Source organism: Mauremys reevesii, linkage group 13 (genome assembly GCF_016161935.1).
Source record: "Mauremys reevesii isolate NIE-2019 linkage group 13, ASM1616193v1, whole genome shotgun sequence".
NCBI classification, from domain to species: Eukaryota; Metazoa; Chordata; order Testudines; family Geoemydidae; genus Mauremys; species Mauremys reevesii.
In genome coordinates this window covers 21,766,373-21,791,689 of record NC_052635.1, presented here as the reverse complement: position 1 = coordinate 21,791,689, position 25,317 = coordinate 21,766,373, and the positions used below count along the sequence as shown (strand labels likewise).

General features: G+C 51.1%; 1 protein-coding gene across 2 annotated transcripts in view; it reads left to right on the top strand.

The window, feature by feature from the left end:
* The window catches only part of SNTA1 (syntrophin alpha 1), a 69,025-nt gene that overhangs the window by 3,111 nt on the left and 40,597 nt on the right, over positions 1-25,317 (top strand). Inside the window, exons 1-2 of one of the 2 annotated variants that reach the window (XM_039499047.1) lie at positions 1,912-2,136; positions 2,327-2,512. In XM_039499047.1, the coding sequence (XP_039354981.1) occupies positions 2,016-2,136; positions 2,327-2,512 (307 nt within the window). In that variant the 5' untranslated portion in view covers positions 1,912-2,015. Of the gene's footprint in view, positions 1-1,911; positions 2,137-2,326; positions 2,513-25,317 lie in introns of those variants that run through there. The other variant, XM_039499046.1, reaches the window with a different exon arrangement.

The window sequence follows — 25,317 nt, the reverse complement described above, 5'->3', positions numbered from 1 at the left end:
GTAGCATAACCAGCATCTGTTTAGCGTGACAAGGCTAATCTAATTGATTCTTCTGTGCCTTCTTCATGCTTTCCCCACTGCTGGAGGGGCTTTATGGAGGCATACCGTGCAAAGACCATGTGTTGCACAGAAACGTGCTCTGATCCCTTTACATTTTCCAGACATGGGACTCCCCTTTTGCCTTCAATCTACTGATGAAATATATACGTGCTATTTAAGAGCTAGGGATAGTTAATAATCATAATAAAAAAGCCACTAAAACTTTCAAGATGTACATTTTTGTAAATCCTGAGCATCAACATGGCCTGGTTTTTATAACCTTTGTCCTCCCTTCCTCTATTCCAGTCCCACCGTTTCTCTGTTCCCTTTTCTGTGTCTTGTCTGAATTTTAGAGTGAGTTTTAGCTCTTTGGCTATTCTGGGGTGGGTTTCACTGGCTCTCTTTCATCTTGGACCTGAGAAACCTTTTTGTTGAAACTGAGGGTATCTGCAAATCAATTTGGTATCGATGAATAGGCACTTTCCAGCAAAAAAAATTTCTGTCTAAAAATTCCCACCCAGCTCTCATCAGCACTAAGGTGCTCCTTCCTAGGAGAAATGTTACTCCGTTCAGTTGACGCTTCATTTTTGCAATGACACGTGCAAAAGCAAAGTAATAACAGTCCAGACTGGGAGGCATAAACCGGTGCAGCTGGCCATGCAGATGTGAAGGTGACCCTCAGCGCCTCAGAGGGTGGAGAGGGCGTGGCGGGAAGGCACTACAAAGTGACACTTTTCCATTCAAATGCAATAAATGTCATATTTGAACATCAGACTTTCCTACCAAAAAAATGAACACTGACAGGAATCTCTAGGCGGCTTCCATTTCTCCGAGGAAACAAATGGAACTCCAGCAACCTCCCCGGGGGCGCACACCTAGGTTTATCCCAGTGGTTCTCACACTTTTTCATGCTGTAGACTACTTCCTAAGACAGTGACGCTTCCTGAGCCCCTCTCCTCCCAGCTCGGAGAGTGGAGAGCTGGAGACTATTACTCCATCTGGCTACGTACTGTTGCCACACTTCTCACCAGAGGAGCCGAGACCCACATTCTCCAAGTTAGGTAGGTACCTAACTCCCATTGACTTTGAGTTAATCCTGTTGATTTGAGTGCCTTAAAAGTTTTACCAAACAAACACAGAAATGCCCCTTTCCAATCACCTCCTCCCCCTGTATTAGCCTCCCTTATTGCAGTGCCGGAGTGTCTCACAAACTGAAATGTCTTTCCCCTCCCAACCCCATTGTGAGGTACTGTTATCCCCATGGTACAGGTGGGGAGCTGAGGCTCAGAGAGAAACTAGGTGACTTGACCAAGGTCATACAGCCTGTTGCAGAGTCGGGAATAGACTCCAGGGTCCCAAGTATCAGGCTAGCGCCTTAACCTCTTTTCCCCTCCAGCCCCTGCTGGGCTTTTGTTCATGGTGGAAGAGCTCAGCCCATGGCTCTTGGGGATTGAGAGCTACGTCCAAGACGTGGTCTCTTGCAGTCCAGCAGGGTCGCTCTTTGATGCCTGCAGCTGTCTGCATTCTAAACTTTCTTGGTCATTTCCCAGTTTGACCCAGGCCACCTGTGTATTTGTTAAACTTCTTATTTCGGTGTCATCCACAGACATGGTAGCAGTGGAATTTCTGCTAAAGAGACTCTGATCAGAGCCGGACGTGAGACAGCCGTGTAGGGAGCAGATCTGTGCTTCCTTTCTTTTGCATTTCACTTTATTGATGTCTAGTCAGAAGAGCTTCTAGAAACTCTCAGACAGGCCTGGACTGGGATGGCATAAGCAGCAAGTATTACTCCTGGGAGACTAACAGATGCTTCATCCATGTGGCAGGAGCTGCTCTGTCCTGCTGGTGCTGCACAGAGCTAAGACTAAGAGCCATCTCTATCAATCATACATGTAGCAACTGGCTGAAACCGAAATTGAGGAATCTCGTATTTCCAAGAAGAGAGCCAGTATCTGGACGTCTCTCTTCCAAGAGCTATGTGGCAGAATGTATATTCTGAGATTCAAGCAAGAAAAGGGCATTTGCTAGGATCTCTGGGCAGAAGCGGGGTCAGAGGCTTACCTCCTCTGATTCATGCTCCTCTGCCCGATAATAAAAGTAATGAAAATGATTTTCTACCCAAAAATGACACCAGCAGTTGCGAATCTGATGCATTACTGGGGAAAATGAGCTAAATCTTGATATATTGGCACTCAGATTTGTTTAAGCAGGATGCTATCTAAGTAGTACCTTCCGCCTTCTGTATATAAATAGTATCTAACCACTTCCTTTTTCCTTTTCTTTTCAGGCGGCCGAGAGAATAAGATGCCTATCTTGATTTCCAAGATCTTTAAGGGGCTGGCTGCAGATCAGACAGAGGCGCTGTACGTAGGAGATGCTATCCTCTCCGTCAATGGGGCTGACCTTTCGGAGGCGACGCACGATGAGGCAGTGCAGGCACTGAAGAAGACTGGCAAGGAGGTGGTCTTGGAGGGTAAGTGCCAGCGCAGACCTGTGTATGAATGTGGTGAACATTGCCAATAAGACTGTGTGTGCTTTCCCCATGGCTGAGATACACACCCCATTCCCTCACCCCAGAGGTGCTGCTGGGCTTATAACATGGCCATTCTGCTACCAAATGGCATTTGCTGTTTGTTTTTATTTCTGCACGATGCATCTAGGTTCAGTGCTGGGAGGTGCCACTGAGGGTTCTCTTGGGGCTCCCCCCCCAATGCCCTGGAAAGGGCCCAAAGTGTCCAAAATGCAGGGCATGTGGGGCTCAGCTGGGCCATGCCTGAATCAGGTAACAAAGGCAGAGTGCCCAAATGATGGGCCATGGCGAAGGAAGTTTCCACTCGGAAACTCTTAATGCTGATGAAAGTTCACATGCCCCCTCTGCCATCTCGAACCCTTTGGGGGTTCTGCTTAGCCTTGCCAAAGCCATGAGGGCCCGGGATGAGTCTCCCTGCTGGGGGATGCCCACAGAAGCCAGTCTGACCAGCAAGGGATTTTACATGCCAGATGGGCTGCAATATGGAGGCATCCGTGGTGCCTGCTCTTTGCAATAGCGAGAGCTGCGCTGGCAGTTCGCCAGGAGCCTGAGATCCAAATCTGCATATACATTTACATACCGTTTTTAATTAAAAACAAAACATGCACAAACCATTCTATTCACTCATTCTGAGAGTGGGAAATAGCTGCTGGGATCTCCTTGAATAGATGGACAGAAACTGCTTGTTCTGCTCAGTCTCCAAGGTGGCTGTGGGGCAGGACTCTGAGCCACCTTGGGGCTGCACTCTGGGTTAAATGTGGCATTTCAGTTCAATTCTGCATTGCCCGGCTCACCCCAGATCTTAGTGTGCATCACTTCGCATTCTGGGGATCACAGTGCTGATGCTACTGGCTAGATCTGGCGTAGGTGCAGTGCAGGTTTCCTTCCCCATGGGCTCTGCCGCCATCTTCACCACAATCCTCACTTGTGTTTCCCCTTCAGCTCCACGCTTGGGTCTCCCCCACGGCTCAGTCCTGGCCTACAGCACCCCCAGTATTACAGTGTAGGGCCTGGTCTGATCAGACTCTGTTAACCGAGTGTGACTGGTGCTTTCTGATAGAGATAAATATGGGGAGTGATGATATCGCATTTCAGCTTCAAATGCTTTACAGACATGCACTGTTACCTCTGCTGGAGGGCCCTGGGAGCTAGGCTCCGACTGTGCTCTCCATTTCACTCCCAGATGCACTGAGGCAGAGTGGGGATGACTAGCCCAAGGTCTCAGAGGCAGAGCCCGCTTTATGAATGGTGAGGCCTAATTCGAATACCCGGCGGCAGTCCGGGGCTTCGGCGGCACTTTGGCGGCGGGGGGGTCTGCTCTGGGTCTTCTGCGGCACCGAAGGACCCCCTGCCGCCGAAGACCCGGAGCGGACCCCCCTCCCCCTGCCACCGGGTGAGTAAAAAAAAATAAAAAAATAAAAAAGATGCCTAAGGCGCGGGGGAATCGGCTTAAAGCCAGCCCTGCTCGGAGGGAGTCAGTGTCAGAGTGTAGAAACCTAGGCCCATGTTAGACCTGGGTGATCACTGGTTTTAGACTGAATTCGGATCTTAGCATGAGCCATGTGCTCAAAGCATGGACCAAACCAATAAGATCATGAGAGAGAAGAGTTGTTTGTGTTGTATTTGTAGTGACCCTGGAAATACCAGTGTTACGTGATTGAACGTCTGGGCTGAAGTAATAGAAACATAGGAAACAGGGTTAACTAGGCATCAGGTTCAGGCTTTAGCCCTAAAACTCCTTTTTTTGTCTTTGGCTGAAGTCCATTAACCGGCAACAATATCCCTTGTTTGCTGTTGAGTGTGAAGAGCAAGGGTTTCTAGGGCTCTTGGACAGAGCTTTTCCTTACCCCTCAGGAGCCGTGCCATGATGGGAAGGTGTCTCCTGGGCCTGAACTTGTTGCAAGTTTTTTGGCCAATGGTTATAACTGTGTTGCTGCTGGTGTATAAAATACAAGAGAGTATATGGTTATATTGGTGTTTGGGATGCCACCAGCACCAAGTGGCCCTTTGGGACAAATAAAGGAAACTCAGTGCTGGGAAACCTTAATAAACGTATTAGGAAAATAATTTCCAACAGTAGCAGAGGTTAAACTCAGGACTTGGCTGAGACCATCATATTAGTCTTCATGTGTGTCTTGCTGAGATTTGAACCCAGGTATTCAAAGATGAAAATCCAATGAGCTGGGAAATCTGTCCAGCTCCCTGTTCTAAGCACTAACAGAGAGATTTTAAGCCGTAATGTTATTTGTTTTGTGTTTGAAATTCCAGTGAAAGCTCAGGCTAGCCAGAGCACAGAGTGTTCCGGTCACATCTCTTCCCACTCCTGGCATGCTGCTATGCTGAGAACCTTCTCCCCTGCCCACAGGAGGGGCAACTCCCCTATGGGATGATTTGCCCCCTTTTTTGGCCCCTGTAAACTACCAAAGCAGCATAAAGGGGCCATAGCAGGGGCTGGAATCTGGTTTGCAGTTAGACAACGTGGACAATTTGTTCGGTGTAATCCTGAGCCTCTGGGGCATAGGGTGTAAATATGTCAAGTTCTAAACCCTTGAAAGCCAAAGTTTATGAATGGAAGTCAGAGTAGCCTAGTACTTATGCAGCAACTTTCTTTCTGGACTCATCCTACAGCAGCATGAACAGACTACATTTGTTACAGAGTAGCAGCCGTGTTAGTCTGTATCCGCAAAAAGAACAGGAGTACTTGTGGCACCTTAGAGACTAACAAATTTATTTCAGCATGAGCTTTTGTGAGCTACAGCTCACTTTTTCAGATGCATAGAATGGAACACACAGACAGGAGATATTTATACATACAGAGAACATGAAAAGGTGCCTGAAAAAAATAATGACCATTAAAGAAATCCCATCACCCAGGTCCCAGTGAGAGGGGAGATCTGGGAATGCTGATCTGGTGTTTTTGGAGGATGTTAATTTTAAATTGCCTGGCACATCTCAGAGCTATAGGAGAGATGAAGTGATATAGCCAGGTGAGCTGGCAGTGAAGGGCCGCGGGTGTCAGAAGGTTTCAGGAGACCCACTCAATCCAGATGCCTGGGAGGAGACTCTCACGCTGCCTTGTGTCTGAGCCAGCAGACTGAACTGCTGGGCACTGGGAAAGGTTGACTCTGCAGTCACTGACGAGAGGCTCATGTCAGATGTGGCCTGACTGCTCTGTTGTGAGAGAACTCCTACGTCCCCTGCGAAGTGGAGAGGCCAGTCATGCTGTACTGAAGGAGAACCTGTAACTGGCCAAAGGAGAGAGTCACAGTGACTGGGCTGGGAGAGATGAGCTAATGGAGATTAGTGGTGTCTGTGCTCTGAACCAATTAGCCTGGCCTGCCTGTCCAACAAGCGGGAGAGTTTGACATTGCGCTCAGCTGCCCAAGTCCCTGCTTCACCCGAGCAGGCCCTGCCAGCCTCTCAACCCCGGGTGGAGTGGAGGTGGATTGGCACAAGAAGGGCAGACTGCTAGAGAGTTAACATCAAGTTTTAGTGGGGAGCGCAAACATCCTAGTTGTGACCTGTCTTCTCCTCCCCCTTCTGCCAGAACAGCCACAAGAACGAAAGAACCAGCCCGGGATCCCCCTGGGTTCTGGCCCTACCCCCAAAGAAGCCTCTCTCGTCAGTCGGTCAATGGCAAATGATTTAGCATCTCCCCAGTGTTTTGTTTGAAAGCCAGGGCAGAGCCTCAGCTGGTGGATAGCCGCATACCCTATTGATTTCTGAGTCACTGAGCAGAGCTGAGGCCTGGCCCTGGGTGTAAATCCTAACACTCTCCCTTAGCTGGACACATCCTGCATTCCTTGGGCTGAATTTAGTGCTGGTGAGAGGTGCTGAGTTGACATCCCATGAGACGGAAGCACAGCTGGGCGGTAGCAGGTCCCCCCTGCTGCCTCCCGCCAGCATGCTTCAGAGACAGGAGAACACAAGAAGGGTCAGACTGGGTCAGACCAATGGTTCACTTAGCCCAGTATCCTGTCTTCCAACCGTGGCCGGTGTCAGATGCTTCCGAGGGAATGAACAGACCAGGGCAGTTATCAAATGATCCATCCCCTGCCCGCCAGTCCCAGCTTCTGGCAGTTGGAGTTTAAGGACACCCAGAGCATTTTAGCTAACAGCTAGCAATGGAGCTGTCCTTCATGGACTTACCTTGTTCTTTTTTGCTCCCTTCCGGGATGACAGCAGACTGCTCTCCCCTGCCCCCAAGCCCCACTGACAAGTACAGGCCTTGGCCTCTCTGCTGGGGCCCTGTAGGGAAAGGAACAAGTTGTTTTGTGTAGGTTTTTGTGGCCTGCGCACCAGTTTGCCAGGCCCTGGGCTGAGACCAACCCTCCATTTAGCCTGTAGAACAATGGCTAGTCCTGAGGAACCAGGCTGTCGCCCAGCTAGGAGGGCCCACGCAGGGGGCAGCCTTGTGGAGTTTCCTACTAGATCATTCCTTCAAAGGGTGGTTCAGGCAGACGGGTCACAGCTAAGATCCGGTGGGTCTCCAGGGATCCATCAGAGCCTGGGGCGTCCCATTGGAGGAGTGTCTCTCTCTGGAGGCAGGTTCAATGGCACAGACAGAAGGTCCTGGCGCCAGAGCCAGTGCAGCCTTCTGTCAAGATTTCCCTCTGCTTTCCAGAGGAGACAATGCATTGTGCACCTCCTGCCATTGCAGGGAGTCCTGCCCACTGGAGAGCACTCCGAGGGATGCAGCAGGGACACTCCTCACTTCCACGCAGGCAGAGGGGAGAATCTAGGCATGGAGCGGCCCCTTCCTGTGTGCATCCTGACAGGGCACTCCGTCAGTGTTAAATGCCTTTAGGAGCAGCCTTTTTCTTTTGCCCTTTTTGGCTCCTGCAGGGATCGGGGATGGGGAGAGCGTTTCTGGGGCTATTGGGACAGGGCGAAAGGCCAGGTCTAGGTATAATGAATCCAGGGGCTGCAGACATGGCTCCAGGATCATAGGCCTGTCTGACATTGGCTCAAGCAGGACTGCCTTAACTGGCAGCAGACTTGGTCATGCTCAGACACAAAACCCCTACCCTGCAAGGTGTCACAGGAGCAGGGACAAGCTGGGAGCATGAGGCTGTTTAATAATAACTTCTAACTTTCATCCAGGCTGGCACCTTGACTCAGGCAGTGGCCAGCACCAGTTGCTTCAGCAGATGGTGTAACCTCATCCCCTCCATTTTGTACCTCTATAAAGGACAATCGGACAATGACTGGCCTTCAAGGCAGTCTCTCCCTAACCCTGGGTATTTAGTCTTTGATTTCTGTCCTGAACCATGGAGGCTGATATCTCTGATACCTTTTTAATCCTAGCTAGTGGAACTGTGGGTATTATTATTATTATTCATATGTGTGTCCAGTCCTTTTCTGAATCTTCCTTACTAAACTCTTTGCCTGAGCAATAGCTTGTGGCAGAGAGTTCCACTGACTAATTGTGTTGTGTAAAAGAACGATTCCTGTTTGATTTTATTGTGTCACCCTTGTTCTTGTATGCTCAGAAAGGGTTACTAGGAACCCCCGATTTACATTCTTTATACAGTGCACTATCTCTCGCTCTCATATTTTTCTCCTCCCTTAAGTAATGGTCCTAACCATTTAAATCTGTCTTTGCATTGAGTCTTGCCAGGCCTTCCACTACTTCTCCGACACTTCCTTGTGCCTCTTCTATCTCTGCTGTATTGTTTGGAGGCACAGAGGTGATTTGCCCAGCGTTGTGCAATGACTCAGTGGCAGGGCTGGAAATAGAGGCCAGGAGTCCTAACACCTTAGTGCACAAATGACATAACTGAGAATTGGTTTCTGTCGAGTGGGTAGTCGGGCAGTGGAGTTAGTGTGTCTAACATCACAGCAGTCAGGGAAGGGCTGGAGACCTTGCGGAGGGGGAGTAGAGGGAGATTTTATAATGTCTTTCCTAAGGGGTCTGTAGGAGGGAGGAGCGGTTCTCTTGTGGATTCTCAATCCACTAACAATAAACTAAACTCCACCATTTCCATTGCTGTGTCCCATCAGCCCTAGGGCTACTAGTGCAGAGCAGCAACTGCCCCAGCTGTGAGGAGGGCGGGAGGGGCCTTTCCCCAGGCACAGCTAAACTCGCCCTCCCATTCAGCTCTGCTAATCACCGAGCCCAAAGGCGACTCAGATCCGTGGAGCACTTTGGCCCTCCAGACTTGGTCTGTGTGAACAGGAGAGCTGTTCTCTTTGGCTCCAAATGCTTCCTTGCCTTCTTCTTTGGATCTGGAGGGTTTTCCCTCCCCCACCCCCTGCCCCAAACTGCATTGTCTCTAAACTCTTTTTAGCTTTGCTCAGCCCTTTCTGTGGCTTGGTTCCTCCTCTCTCCGAAGCTCCGGAACCACACATCATCCTGTGGAATGTGCTCCTCTGCACAGTTGCTGGAAGTTGATCTTTTTTAACCAAAGAGTAATGCGAGAACTCCTTTCTCGCCAGGCCTGTGAAATTCCTTCCTCAAACCTCTCGCTCTCTCGCTTGTTTTTCTCTCTTTCCTTTGGCCTGGGGTTGTTTCCTTTTCTCCTAAAGATTCTGGATGAGGCTGGGATGAGCTGCCTTGTGTCTAGGGAGAGAGATCAGAGGAAGCCCCTCTTCCCCGACCTGAACTGTTTACTCAACCTGCTGATAAGACAGCAGTGCTGAGAACACGGATCTGCAGAGAGGGCTTCGCTGTAGTTTGCTGGGGCTCAGATGAGACCCAGCAGGCTTCTTTAATGAATTAAAAATCCCAGCAGGTAAACTGCTCCTGTGCTCCTGTGTTCAGGCACTTGGTGTCTTCGTTTGATTCCTTTGCAGCCTCCCAGGGGCTAAGCAGCAGAAGGTACTGGCTTCCCATCGCTCAGTGTGGCTGGGTGCAGGTAACCTCACTCGAGCGTGGCAGGACGCTGTTCGCTTCATTGCGGGAGAGCCAGTTCAGGTGTCTGGGCCAAACTGAAAGGAATTCAGATGTCCTAGCTCGGCACATGCTCATTTCCTTGGCTGTTTCCATTGCTGAGATACCAAGGCAAGACGTGACAGCTCCAGCACTATGAGTTCACTAAACAAACATGTCTTGCTCCCAGGTTTTGGGGTTGAGATGGTACCTAGCCTTCGTGCAGTTCTGTTCCCCTCTGAGCACTGATGATGGCATGGGGGTAGGTGGCAGGGAGGCGAGGGTCAGGATGTGCCTTTCCTCACCTGTGGTGCTCCAGGCTCTCCTAGCTACGCTCTGGCACAGCAAAACCCTGCTTAGCTGATTGCAGCCTGAGCTTATGTGGCTGCAGACAGAACGTTTTTAAGCAAAGAAGGTGGGGTTGTTTTTTAAACTCTCCTCTGTATCTTTGTTCCACTGGCCCTTAAAGACTGGGGAGGTGGGTGGCATTCTGGCTCTTGCTGAAGAGCAGGTCCCCTGAGAAAGGGCCTGAATCATACAGCTGAGCAGCTGGGTGGGCGGAGTGCTCCAGCTGCGCTCGACAGCACCCTTGGGAGGCATCCAGCATCAACAACGGGGTGAGCTGCAGGTTTCCCATCTCGGGTCTCTCTGATTCCTCAGCTTTTTGGGGGTTCTTTCCTCTGACAAGCCTGGGTTCCAGCTTAGTTCCCATTTCCTTTTCCAGATGTGATTTGTTTTGCAGGCCACTTGGAACCCTGACTTGAAGCATTTCACAAAAATACCAATCCATTGTCTGGCTTGGTTCGCTTCTGTCAGCATCCTTGTGCCTCAGACGTATCCCGGCCCTGCCTCCTTTCTCAACTGGTTCCAGCTGCACAGCTTCTCCCAGGGCTCTGACCTGTGCATGTGCTCTGGTTTGCTTCCAAAAATGTTAACTGAAAGCAGGTGGGTGAGCACTAAGTCCCTGGGCAGTGGGTGGGAAGCAAGGAAAGGGGCTGAGACTGTAGACAAAGCTGAAGTCTTTTGCCAGTCAGTCTTCTCCCTGGATACCTGAAAGGAGGCAGCTTGAAATTTGGGATTTTCCTGGTCCATCCAGGGACATTTTTCTGGGCAATCTGAGAGACAGTCTCTGCTAATCTGGCTGATACATTAGGGTTAGTCAGGGAGCAATTCTTTGCTTCTGCACAGTGAGCCAGATGCGCTGCTGGTGTGACCCCACTGAGTCCCAACGAGGGTTGGCCCCACATGCACCCCTAACTAGAGTACCCCAAAGAAAAGCACTTGGCACTTCTGTAACTCACCCCCTCTCAGGAGCTCCAAGCACTTCATGGACTTTCTGTTGCCCACAACAAGCAGAAGCGAGACAGCTGGCTCGTTCTACGCTATGCCCCCCCCCAACCAGAATATACCAGCTGTGGTGAGTCTGCGGGGGTGGCTACCCTGCGATGTGGGGTGGGATTGCAGGGTGAGCAGACATACCTGAGCTAGCTTCAGTCTGGCTCGCTCGGGTATCAGCGCAGGGAAGCCCAGCCGCACGGGCTGCAGCATGGGCTGTGCTTTGTAGGCAGAGCCAAGAGCTAGGCCAGCAGCTTCTCTCCACCCCGCTGAAGGTGAAGTTCTGCCTCTGGTGGTGTCGCTGGCCGTGCCTCAGAAGTGTGCCTGGGCTGGCACCAACTAAGGCAGCTCTGGTCAGGCCTGTGCCATAAAGTAGCCCCCTTTTCTAACTGCAACATGCCAGGCTGTGTGCGGGGGAGGGACCCCCAGAGCGGAGGCAGTGAGCTAGACTGGCTCAAATGGCTGTCACAAGGGCTGGTGAGCAGCGGTGGACAGACAAGGGTTGAAGCAGGGAGGATTCTGGTTGTACAGCCGTGACCTGTATTCGTTCCAAGGCCCAAAGAAAAGTTACAGTGAGGTTAATATCATGCAAGTGCTTTCGGTCCTCCAAGCCACCCTCAGCCATAGCCTCACAGCTGGGAGCTGGCAGCCTTCTCAGAGGCGCGCTTTGTGCAGAGACAGAGTTCAGAGTGCTGCTGCCTGCTGCTCTCAAGAGGGAGTAGAGGGAGAGCTGCTGAATCAGTCAGCTCTGCCAGGAATCCTGCTCAGCCTGGACTCGCCATGGCCGTGAATGCTCAGATTACTCCGAATGCTGAGAGCGGGCAGAAGGGGATGGGGCGAGAAGGCTGGGTTCAGTTTAACCGCAGGGCTGAACTTGCTTAAACAAGTGGGTGCTGGGGGGTAGAACTAAATCACGAACCAGCCCAGGGCAGAACTGCTGCTGTGAGCTGACCAATCCCTTCCTTCCTCCCAACCCCCCCACCTCCCCGTACAGGGTGTGAACAGAAACAGGCTGCTGCAACAGTCTAGGGGATGGAACAGGAGAATGGCTGAGGGGAGTCACAGGGTGCCACAGTTCTCCACGCTAGATCCAAACATGGCTCTGAACTCTGGGGCAGGTGGGCTCTGGGCGCCTGCTTCCTGGCTCAGGTCTGTCTCTGATCCATGCCTCATTCAGACTAATCGGCCTGTGAAATCTGTGGGCTGGGAGCTGCAGGAGAGGAGATTTCTGGGGTTCCCTGTTCCTGAGTGGGCTGGCAGTGCTGCTGGGAGAGCCATTCTTGTGCCGCTTCTCCCTAGGTCAGGGCTGTGCAGAAATAAAAATTAACCAGACTCTTTGGAACCTCAGAAATGTTCCCCTTTCAGATCTGAGTGAAGGGTTGTTGTCTCAGAGCTGTTTCCCTGCCCTGGGCAGGGGCGGCTCCAGGCACCAGCACACCAAGTGTGTGCCTGGGGCGGCAAGCCACAGGGGGCACTCTGCCGGTCGCGGCAGGCAGGTTGCCTTCGGCGGCATGCCTGTGGAGGGTCTGCTGGTCCCGTGGCTTCAGCGGACCTCCTGCAGGCGTGCCGCTGAATCCGCAGGACCTCCCGAAGACAGCCTGCCTGCCGTGCTTGGGGCGGCAAAATACCTAGAGCCGCCCCTGGCCCTGGGTCAGGGGCTCTGTTAGGTTTGCATTAGTCATTCTCTACCGCTTTGGCCCCTCATTGCTTGCGCCAGCAGTTTTAATTCTCCTCCAGTACCAGGGCGCGTCCTATACCAGCCAGCGGACTGGCGGGCCAAGTCCTCTCTGCCATGGTAGAACTGCTCAGGACCTGACTGTTTCGCTCTTATTCCATCCTTACAAATACAGCAGATGTCCTACGGAGCGATTTCTGTGAGCCTTGATTATCAAGTGATACAAAAACTGCCTGTGTCATTGTGACGCCACCATCTGGGGTGACCTCAGGGTCTCCAGAGCTAAGCGTGTGAGCTGCTACAGGTTGAACTGAGGAGCTGGGTCCCGCTAGCTGGGGCTGACAGACACATCTTCTGTGGATTGGGCACTGCCACGCACTAACCAGCAGTGGGTTTCATCACATCCTGAGCTCTCAGTTACGGCTCCTCGCTGGGGGCCAGACACTGACGTGGATTTTAGCCAGTTGGAAAATGGCATTCCTCTTTTTGTACCCAGATCTGCTGTGTGGGCACTGGGCATCCTCCATGTCACCACAGCTGAGAGGGAAACCAGGGCCTGTAGGGGCGACCCTCACCTGGCGGAGACAGCAGGAACCACAATGACATTGACTCTTCTGGGAGCGGCTCTTTGTACAGCCTCTTGTCTAGACAGTAAGGCCAAGCACCTGACTCTTCTGGTACCTTTCAAGTGGGGCCAGGATTCTCTTGGGCAGCCCCCTTGGCTTGTGGCTCTGGGTCAGGGACCTGCGGTTACCTGCGGTGGCCATGGAGTTGGCCTAGATGTTAAAATTTCCGGTAGCTGCTTTGAAGATGCTGCTCTGTTTGTTTTTAACAGGTGGCTGCTCTTGCAGTAATTTCTCCTACCGTGTGCCTCCAGCTTCCACACCTCTTTAGCTCCGAGAGGGCACTCCCGAACCCCCTCTCCAGCACACTGTGCTGCTCCTGTGCCAGCCCCATGTTTTTTCAGTTAGCTTTGAAAATTTTCCATAGGCATCCAAGACCACAGTGTCTCCATAATGATATGTACCAAGGCAAAAATAAGGCTGAATCAGCTCTCTGCAATTTCTAATCATGTCAGCCCACACACCAGGGAGCCTGACCACTATGGAACAGCACTGCCTCCCTGCTCAGGACCAGCCTCCCTGCCATTAAAGAGACAGAGTGTACATGTGCTTGCAGCATAGACCTTCTCTCTCTGAGTGCAGTCATACAATAAGGCATGATTTTTCCAGGTAGGAAATTTTATTCTGAGTGAGCTAAGGTGGTAGGTAAATATAACATTCTTAGAACACTGCGGTCATATATTTTTAAAAAGGTGTTTGAAATGTAGGAAATTCACAGATATATTTCCACGAACAATCTTAATTCTGACCCCATGTGTCTGCCCACTGCCTCCCTGACTTGTGTTCTCTGTTTGCATCACATTTGGAGAGTGCAGCAATGTGGAGAGTTCTGGCCTGTGTGTATTTTGGGTTGTGGATGAAGTACATTAGGCTCAGACACAAAGTGGCTATTAGACAACGTTGTGTCTAGGCATGGGGAGGGGTGAAAGGTGAGATGTTTGTGTTCTTTGCTATCCACGGTGGCAGAGGTGAAATAGGTGTGTCCAGGGCAGTGGCCTCTCTGTCTAGGAGTGGGTGGATTTGGAGATTTGTATTTACAGTGTGCTATAGATGATGGTATTTCCAGCCTGAGGTAACCATAACTGACATATTGTGGCAATCTCTCTCTTGGTTCTTGCTGGTTTTGTTGTATGTGTGATAATTAAAGGTTTGCAGTAGTCCATACTAGAAGTGTGGATGAGGAATGGTGATTGGGCAGGGCTTTGTAGCGGAGCCCGGAGCTGGAGCGCAGAGCAGCTCCGGAGCAGTGGAGCTGCAGGTTTTTGCCTGGAGCTGGAGCAGAGCCAGGGCACAGCTCCAAAGCCCAGTGATTGGGTATAATGGGTTTATAGCAGATAGGCAGATGATGAGCATTGGTATGGGGTCAGAGTTAAGGTGATTTGTGAAATTTTAGCTATAGATTTTTGGGCTTTCCATTTTTTTAATAACTACAGCATTTTAATAATGTTTTCATTTAACTGATGTCTATTTACAGCCTTGATTCTGTCTTAGCAAAGTTGTTTCTTGGAGAATTTTGTTAGCTTTTGTGTGAATATCTTTTCAAGAGGTAACAACAGATGATTGTCTCTTCTGATGTGGAGATTACGTATTTAGGTCTATCAAAAGACAACCTACATTCCATGAAACACAAGACCACAAAGTATTCAAATCAGGTGCATCACTCATGGAATTTGGCACAGAGTGAGTCAGCAGAGTGCGCGATCCGTGTGAACACGAGCCGCGTAGCTGTCCTGTTTGCGAACTCCTGGCACAGCCATAAATCAGTGAAACTCTAAGTTGGGCCTAGGGTGAGACTGAGGCCCGTTGGGTCAATTAAAGGTTCAAAATAAATGCCAAATTTTACACCTAATCTTACTAGCAGCGTCCTTGTGCACTAGACGTCCTCCTGACCTAGACTGTCGAATTCAGCTTCAGACGTGAAGTTTTTAGGCCAAGCCATTCTTGAGATATATGTGTGCGTGTGCGTGTGTGTGTGTGCGCGCAAGAATGTTGTGGGTGTGTCTACACTGGAGCTGGAGGTGTAATTTCCAGCTCAGATAGACATACCTGCACTAGCTCTGATCGAACTAAAGTGCTAAAGACAGCAGCATAGCCGCGGTGGCACAAGAGCAGGGGTGGGGGGCAGCCATCCCAGCTAGGATCCTATCGGACACCCTAGGTATGTACTCAGGTGGCTAGCCCCTCCTGCCGCTCCCGCCATCGTGACTACACTTGTGTTTTTAGGGTGCCCACTGTCTGAGAGGGAAACTGCGCCTTTAGCTGTCCTGGAGGTGCAAATTGCCTTCCTGCTGCTCTCAGAGAGTTTGTAAAGGTTTGTTTTTTGGTTTTGCATCATTTTACTTCATCTTTTGCCATGTTTTTAGTGTCTTGCATTGTGCCCGAAAAGCCTTAGCAGCATTGGAAGGGCTTGGAGACACTCCTCCAAACTGCACTGAATGTGGAATAAATGTAAGGAGCAATTTTTCGAGGATGGGAGTTTGAGTCGTGCTCGTGAGATCTGTGCAGACTGTGTAACTGCTCACAGGAGGGGTGTTTGCGGGCCGCGGTGCAATCAGCCACTTGCAGGCACAGATCTCTGGAGGTGTATAGCAACTGCATGCTCTTTGATGCCAATTTCTGTGTCTATTTGTGAAACTGGGGCTCTCAATGTCCCTCTCCCAGGATCTCTTTGTTGTAAATTTGCTGCAGCAACACAGCTCTTCCGTACTCAGGTTTCTGTGTGATTGCTCACAGGTTTCGGTGACTGTCTCCACCAAGGGCTAGCTGGTCAAAAGTTCAAAGCGTGGGTGAGAGTGCAAATCTCTCAGGTTACTTGACTCTGCCTGGCTGACTGGAGTGGGGTTGGGGATCCCAGGTTTCATGGACAAAAGAGGGGAACGTGTGTCTTTAAATTTAAAATACACATTGAATACAGATTTCATTGAGAGGAACAACAAGGTGTGACTTAAACCAAGAGGAGCCAGGAGATTTCAAGGTGAAGCAGCTACGCCTGCTTTCCTGCCTTCTGTTGCACTGAGACATTTCAGAGGAGTGTACGGAGTTCCATGTACAAATGCTTTGTTATAACCTCAGAGGTCCACTCCAGATGAGGATTAGAGCTGGGTGAATAGTTTCCAGCAAATTGTAAATCCATCAAAATGGCCATTTCAGGGCGACCGAAGTCTTTGTGCATTTGGGTAGAATTTGGCGAATAGTTTCAGCAAAATAAAAAATGAGGAAAAAAATGTAGAAAAAGCCAAAATGTTTTGTTTTGACATTTTCAAAGTGAACCATTTCGTTTCAGAAATGTCAATGCAAATCAAGCTGAACAATGTTTTGGGTCTTGTTTTGATGAGTAAAATACAAAAAAATCAGTTTTGGTTTGAAACAACAATTGTTCCCCCTGGATGTTTTGGCTTGAGCCCTGAATTGAAAAATCCTTCCCTCAGCTCCAATGAGGATTGATTTATTTACTTGGGGGTCTGATCGCTAAACTGCCCCAGTGTTGAATCTCATTTGATCAGCCCATTATATGCGCCAGACATCAGGTTCAGAAGTGGGTTCAGGTGGGGCTTAATTTGTAATGAAACAGGTGCCAGGGCTCAGCCTTGGCACAAATTAAGCACTGATGCACCCCCTGTCCCACACACCCATACACCCAACCCCATGCATCCCCCAACCTACAGTCCGTCACAAACACCCACCTCGAACATAGCCCCACACTCTGCGCAATTTGCTTTGCGGGGGGCTGTTGTTTTGGTTTCTAAATGGGGCAGGGGACACAGAGCAGTGCTGCCCCCCAACCACCCCATTCCCATCGCTCTCTCAATGCGGGGAGTGGGTGTGTTAAAATTCTGCCCCGCCCGATCCATCACTCCTGTACAAAGAGGCTGCAGGCCACCTGAACCCAGATCGCTCTGCTCTTGGCCTGGATCGGGGCTGGAATCCCCTGGAGGGGAAGAGCACTTCATCCCTTGCGCAAGGGGGTCCAGGATCTCACCTCCTCCCGGTGCGGCTCCCCTGCAGGGGGCAAGCTTGGCAGCACCCCTCCTCCACAACAAGCATGTCTGCTGCTGGGGGCTGCAGCAGCCAGGATTGCGGGCGCCATGGGGGTCAGCACCCCCTGGCCGAAACACAGAGCCACCTCCCTGCCTGGTGCATCTTGTGCATGCTGCTCCGACTGCTCCATGTGCCTGTTCCAACTCCTCCAGTGGTGCCCTGTCAGTGGCACCGAGGCCACTTCTCAGAGCTTCCCTCCTGCCCTGGTATCCAGTTCCCCCTGCCCCACACTGTGCCCTGGCTGCGAGGTCACTTCCCCAGTCTCTGACACCTCATCTCTCTCCACGCTGCCAGCAGTGGGGAGTCTCTGGCTCTCGGCCTCCCAGGGGCAGTGGCCTCCTCGTGGGAGCCCCCCAGAAAGTGAAGGGGTGCTGGTGGAAGTGCTGGGGAGGGGGGGCATCCCTGGCCCTGAAGGACTTGCTGCCCAAGACACGGGAGCTCAGCTTGCGCTGATTTACCTGCAGCTGTACTCGCTGGGTGTCAGGCAGGCTCAGCATGCTCCTGGCCTTGTGCAGGCGAGGTGGCGGGTGGCTGAAGCGGCTGCCGCCCAGGCGTAGAAAGGGGTTTACGTGGGAGAGGGAGCTCTGGCTCTGTATTCCTGGGATCGGTATTCATGCCAGGGAACAGTAAGAGGGCCATGGAGATGTATTGTAGTAGAGGTGAAGTGAGTGCAGCAATCAGATAACTACCTACACACTAAGAGCAATCAGAAAGCAAGACATGTCCAGAGTGCAGGCAGCTCTCTGGCTACGCAGCTGGTGAATGAACCAATGGTCCAAGAGCGGGACCTGAGCAATCCCAACGTGCGACTTGCCAACAGAATACAGAAGTTTTTCAGACCATGTTCCAGGAGTCATGGGGTAGAGGTCCAGGTTCTGAACACATACACATGTGCTCAGAATAACACACCTGTAAAGGCATGTGCACAATTACAAATGTAAGTGCAGGTGTCTAGCTAGTTTGTCGGTTGCAGTAGCTGTCTGCACAATAGCAGGTGCATTGTGTATGCTAGTTATTTGTGTATGGACCTCAGGCCTCTGCCTTGGAAAATTTTGGCCCTCAAAGTGGCTGTCAAGAAAGTAAACCCCTTGTTTAAAAAAACCCAAATGAAACGGGGCGTTTGTTGTACTTCCACTCTGAAACCTCTTGTAGCCTGATCTGTAGATTATGTATTAATTATATTGATACTTAAGAATTCCCACTCTGAGGGTTGACAGGTTCTTGTCCCAAGATCAGACCCAGTATGATTAAAATTACTGTTCAGTTGGGAACCCTGATGTGCACAGTTACCCGACTGTATTTACAATAATTTGATAATACATTTAGCAAAGTCACAAACCCTGTAACCCTGCCAGGTAGATTGAGATAACACAGAACGTACATCTGAACATCCCTATACTCACCCCTTGCAGAGTGTTACCCGTTATCTTCCTCATCACCACCACCTTCTTCGTCATCACCAATAGCCATCCCCCTGGCACCTCCCAAACGCTACACCTCTCTCTCCTCCCACACACCAGCTGGGATGCAACTTTTATAATATGTTACGCTGATGCCACTATGCCAAATACGTATTCAGTAGGGGGTTCTCCCCTCTTCCTTCTTTGTACTTCCTCACCCTACTAACGTTGGGGAGCCCTTCTCTTATAGGCTGGTATATTAATGATCTCAGCTTATTACCATATACGTCAATTTGTTGCCATGGCACTCTTGTGGTCAGACAACTGCAGATGTTCCTATCCTAAAATATCCAAAAGCTGGTGTTAGCTCATGTTGCTGTGGCTGGCTGGTGTCGTTATGGACAGACTTCCCCCTAAAACACTGTTCCCAGCCCCCCAAAACACAGGGATAACTGTTGGTCCATTTATCTGTGCCAAAGTTCATAGGCCTCAAGCCTTATGCTAACTGCTGCAGCCAGTGTCTTACAGGAGACAGGCCTGGAAGTGCTTTGAGTTACTGCTAAGTAAAATAAATGCTAAAGCTATCTCTATGGGCTACAGTCACACGTATTCCAATGCTGAGGTGCCAGGCTATACCTGAACTCCAGCATTGGACTCTGAAGTTAGCTGCTTCCTGTGTGATTGTTAATTCTTCTGTTTATTAATAATTTCTGCTCAGTGATTTATTCTCCCTTGTAATTTGATGTAGTAATAAGGCAATGTTACATTCTTCTGGTATTTTTCCTTGTAAGGAAGAGTCGACCGTCATGGCTAGGAGAGAAAGGGAGGCACTGGCCGTTGAACGAAGAGTGCTGTTTATACAGAGTCCAGCACATGTTCCTTTCTCTGCTGAGTCACTTGAGCGTGAGGGGCCATGAGGCCAGGGAAGGGAGTCGGGAGGGTAGGGGAGCTCCTACTGATGTCATTGAGATTTTTGCCACTGACATGACTGGGAGAAGAGTCGGGTTCTGAGACCCTATTTTTGAAAACCTACAGTATGCATTTTACTGCCAGCACACGTATTCGCTTCTGTGCGGCCAACACCATTGCTCCATTAAACTACCAAACCCAGGCATGGAGCTAAGGCTGAAGGGGTGTTGGGATTAAGTTGGTAATAGTCAGTAACTGAAAGTAGGATATTGGCTGGTGAGTTCCTTACTTAGCACCTCCAGACTTGTATATGTGAGATAGGTAGGTTTAAAACTATGCAGCTGAGCATTAGCTGTAAATGTTAACACCTTTCAGCCTCGACAACTTGTAACAAAGTTGTTGAGTGGGGATTTCCTAGATTGTTGAGTTTTTATATTTTATCCTATGTTAATATATTCTAGCTTTGAAGGTAAGATTGTTCCCCTTTGATCCATGTCAGGATCTCTCCCTCCTCTCCTGGATGGCTGCCTAGTCCTGGCATCTGTGCCGGGCAGCAGGGGTGGGAGTGGGGTCATGTGAAGCTGGTAAAGAATCACAGAATGAGTCGCTTTCTTCGAACACTGAACAAGTGACTCTCTCTTTGTCCCCCCATCCGGCTGCTAGGAGCAGGGAGGTTTCTCCTTTCTCTCTTCCCTCCCTCCCTGGCTGCTTGGTGAAACAGTGAAGGTTTCTGATGTCACAGCAGGTGTATTGGGCAGCGACACACTGGCACTATTCCTGCGGTCAGTGTTGTGCCACATGCAAAGCAATAAGAAGCTCCACAGAGACTCATAAATCCCTCGGCTGCATGCGGTGCCCCTGGGGAGAACCACAGGCTGAGTAACGCTGCTGCACAGTTTGCAGCGTAGTCACAGCCGTGTCGGTCCCAGGCTATTTGAGAGACAAGGCATGTGAGGGAATAGCTTTGATTGGATCAAGTTCTGCTGGTGAAAGACACTGCACAGAGCCATGAAAGCTTGTCTTTGTCACCAGCACAAGTTGGTCCTTCCCCTGTCGTGTCGCTGCTGCACACTGTGGCATTGATGGTGCTGCGGGAGGCCCTGGCTGCTGCCTGTCTGGGGACTCAGCTTCACTGTCCGTCTCCTCAGTGCCCTTCTGGCTGGCAGCCTGGCAAGGCGCAGCATGGGAAGGGTTAATGTCTGTAGCATTCTTCTTTTGTCACTTCCCGAAGTGTGACATACGTTTCCCCTCTAGGTTGTGTGCCCCTGCCAGCCTGGGAGAAGCCCTGTTAATCAGCGTGCAAGCAGCCGCCTCGTGAATAGGTTAAAGCCAGCACTCCCGGCTGCCTGCACCCCCTTATTCTAGCTGCTGAGCACTGGAGGGGCTGCCCCAGCTGCAACAGTCACGGCTCCATCCTCTCCCCCGAGACAGCCTGCATGCTCCTTTCCACAAGGCGGCATGCACCTGTCCCTGGGAGCCTCATCCTGGGAAGGGCTCACTCCCTGCAGTTGATTTGGTTTTGAGTCAAAGCCGAACTGTGTTTTCCCGGCAGCGGAGCCAGGGCTGTTTGTGCCGATGTGCGGCTGAGCTTTTCCGTGCCTGTGAACATCCACGCCAGCTGCAAACACTGCACTTCATTACTTACATCCGCACAGGGGAGCTTGTTTACTTGGAATGAAGAAGTTAACCAGGGACACTTCCAGGGCAGTTTTTGCTGCATCTTCTATCCCAGGTGGCTGGAGGCTTTTACATCAAAACACAGAGATGGGAAAGTGAGTTCTTATTCCACACGCCATGTTGATCAAGGCCAACACTTTGAAAGTGACTGGTGATTTGAAGTGCACAATGTCAGACACCCAAAAGGGACCTCGTTGTCCGAGGGTGAGGGACAAAAACAGAGGTACCCCCGAATCATAGCTCAAATTTTCAAAAGGGACAGTGTGAGTATTGCGCCAGCAGTGCCCAAGTCCTGGCTCAGCATGCACTGGGCATAGCGTAAAACCTTTGGCTGGATGTTTTGGCACAATCTCCTCTTTGGTTCTTCCAAGTTCTGGGGCAGAAATCAATGGGCGTTAGGTGTCTAGATGCTTTCGAAAATGCCTCAATGTGCCAAAATACCTTTGAAAATCTGGCCCGTAAGGTGGAAGGCGCAGTCTGTGCGTTTTGCAAGCCTGGGTGAATGTGTGAGCTTTTGCCAGCTGGTCCCCTGCATCCCCCAAATCCACACAAAGATTGAGTCCCCGAATAAACTGTGACTGGGTTGAAACTAGGGTGCTTCAGACTAGGTCCTGGCCTGGCTTAAACAGCAAACCTCTCCATCCCCAAATAGGAAGCAGCTCAGCGGGGCCTAGCCCCTGGGGAGCATCAGAGGTTTTTAATGTGTACTCAGATGTGTGAAATCCTACAGCACCTGACAGGCAAACAGAGGAACTAGAGTTCAGTTGCCAGGCCTGACCCACCCACAGCAGGTAAATGCGAAACTGAGTCTTTGTTTCACTCCTCTCGCTGTGCCCAGTGATTGCAGGGCATGAGGCCTGGTCGACACCTCAAACTTTGGTCGACCCAGCTACCTGGCTTGGGGTGTGAGAAATTTACTCCCCTGAGATATGCAGTTAAGCCGACCTAAGCCCCGGTTTGACACCATGAGGGTGACAGAAGAATTCCTCCATCAATCTAGCTACTGCCTCTCGAGAGGTGGGTTAACCACAGCACCGGAAAGGCCCCTTCCATGGCAGTAGCACATGTCTGCACTATGGTGCTAGAGTTGTTAAAGGTCTGGTTGGCGGCACAGTGGGGATAAGGCAGGCTTCCTGCCTGTCGTGACGCTGCGTAGCTCCCGAAGCAGTGTCCCCGCTTCAACTCCTAGGCGTAGGTCCTTGATTTTTCTCTGCATAGGAGCCAAAGGGGAGACATGCTGCTGCTTCCGGCAGCTGCCTGAAGTAAGCGCCGCCCAGAACTTGCACTTCTCACCCCCTCCAAAGCCCCAACACCCTGCCCCAGCCCTGATCACCCTCCCGCCCTCCAAACCCCTCGGTCCCAGCCCCACCCCAGAGCCCGCACCCCCAGCTGGAGCTCTCACCTCCCCTGCGCCCAAACAGTCTGCCTCAGCCCTGATTTCCCTCCTGCCCTCCGAACCCCTTGGTCCCAGCCCCTCCCACATGCTGAACCCCTCAGCCCCAGCCCAGAACCCCTTCCTGAACCCCAACTCTCTGAGCCAGCCGGGTGAAAATGTATGAGTGAGTGAATGATGGTGGGGAGAGTGAGTGACAGAGGGAGGGGAATGGAGTGAGCAGAGGCGGGGCCTCAGAGAAGGGGAGGGGCAGGGGCAAAGCAAGGGGTGTTCAGTTTTGTGTGAATATAAAGTTGGCAACCCTAGTGGGCAGTGCTCCCCTCCCCAGCACCCCTGGGCCTGTGCTATACAAAGTCACTCTGCAGCCTTGAACCTTGGTTTGTATTCAGGGGCAGAGAAACAGCCATATGCTTTCCCCAAGGTGCTTTTGTGGGTCTGTATGAGACCTGCCAAGCTCACTTCTGCTGGTAGCCTGAGACAGAATTTGAACCCAGGTTCTTGTAGTGGTGCAGTAGAGGGTGACTGCCACCCAGCCACTCTTTTCCTCTAGCTCTAGTAGAGAGAAGCACGTCCCGCTGGGGACGTGGTCAGCAGTGTGTTAGGCCAAAGGAGTCTGGGGTCTGTCTGCAGCAGTCCAGCCCAGGAGAAATACCCCCTGCTTTGAACATCAGAGCTTTGGGCTTTTTTTATTCATCTGACAGCTGGATTCTTGCTCACCTGACTAAGCATGTGGGTTATTTGGAAACCCCTGTAGGCCATATTGCTACATACGTTATGAATAATTCATCAACCAGATTAACAGCGCTTTCTTTATGGCTCAGCAATGATAAGCTGCATTACGGTGAGCATGTCTGCGTAGTGCCCTGTAACAGGTGCAGGCACCTGTAGAATGATTAACAGGTGTTACTGTTCCAGGGTATAACGCTCTCATCTGTTGGTTAAGAAGATTGTTTTCCATTGATCATTGATTAATTATTGAGTTTAGATGTGTTCCCTTCATGACAAGTGTTACCTAAAGGTACCTCAGCTCATCCAAAGGGCTTTCTAGACTCACCTGTTAGCAGCCTAGCAGTGTTTATTTTGTAGACTTGGTCTTAACCGCTAAGTAAGCCATTAAAGAAGATCTAAGGGAGTCCTGTGGTTACTTTGTTTCACTCGGTGCTGGCATTTTGGGCCTCGGGGGCTTTAGTCACAGAGGCAGACTGCTCTGTTAATAGGTTTTACTGCCAAGGGAAGAGAAAAGCAGGCTCCAAAACACACAGCCCTACTAGCTGACATGGGCTGAGCTGAGTCTCCCCAACTGCTCCAAAGTTCTTCTTCCTTTCATGAAAAAATGTGTCTATGGCACTCAGGGGCGGCTCTACCTTTTTGGCCGCCCCAAGCAGTCATGCGCGGGAGGCGCCCCGGAGCCGCGGGAGCAGTGGACCTCCCGCGGGCATGACTGCAGAGCCGCGGGACGAGCGCCCCCTCCGCAGTCATGCCTGCGGCAGGTCCAGTCGTCCCGGGGCTCCGGTGGACCTCCCGCAGGCATGACTGCGGCAGGTCCGCCGGCCCAGCCTGCCGCCCCCCCCGGCGGCAGGGGACGGGCCGCTCCTCGGCTCGCAGCGGCAGGATGAGCTGGGGCCCCAGCCTTTTGCCGCCCCCTAGATTTTGCCGCCCTAGGCACCAGCTTGTTTTGCTGGTGCCTAGAGCCACCCCTGATGGCACTTCATTCACCCCTAAATCTGTTTATCCGCTGCTGGCCTGTGACAGGAGTGTCTAGCATTGTGATATGGGTAGTTTTACTGTAGTCGAGAGGTGGCATTTTCAGAAGTGCCGAAGAGACACTGCTGCAGCGTCTATGCCTCCCTCCCGAGCCCCCGACAATGAATCAGGGTTCCCTGCGCAGCCGAGAATCCTGAGCGGGAGCATAATCATGGGTATTCCCTGACAGGAGCTCCCAGGCCAGCTGCAGCCAGGGCAGGGGGGCTGAAAGAGAATTGTGGCTCTGGGAATTTGGCTGGAAACAGGAAGTGCAGCCGTGGGGCCTGGAAACAGACCCCGTTAAACCCAAGCCTCCAAATGTTCTCGGGCCCCACAGAATTGCTGATCCAGGTTCTTTCCTGTCCAGAAAATGCTCAACTCCATTCCATGGGACACCCTTCGCCCATCCCAGCCGCTTCCCTCTCACAGAGAGTGGGGAGACGAGAAGAGTCTTTTGTGTTTATATCCTTACAAAGGGTTGATTAGCAGAGAGACGGCAACACGGACGGAATGTTAGTGTTCTCTGGCTCCTTTTTCTGGAACACAGAGGGAAAAAATGATGCCTGCAATGCAATAGGCAAGACAAATCTAAGCCCTTTGATTTACTATAACGATCAGTCTGCAGTGTGAGCTGGCTCACAGCTCATTTCCAGGTGCAATTCACTGTTGGGCTGTATGGTGTACATTGCTATATTAGAGAAACCAGCTAGGGGAGGTAATAGCTTTTATGGGACCAACTTCTGTTGGTGAGAGAGACGAGCTGTGTAGCTCGAAAGGTCCAATAAAAGCTGTTACCTCACCCACCTGGTGTCTCGAGTACCCTGGGACCGTCACGGCTACAACAAGGTTGCATACATAGCTATACAACAGGTCTGATTTTTGTGTGTGTGCTTTACCTTTAAATGCCTTGTTGTGAGCTCTCTGCTTGATGGAGCTGCCATGTTCAGTTCACATGCAGCCAGTGACAAAAGATGCCCCAAGTTCTTCCCTGTTTTGTTGTTCTCCCATAATCTAAAATAAAATGGCCCTCTGTAGAATCTAACGAGCCCTAACTGACTGGGGTCCTGGCTGCCTTGAGGCTAGC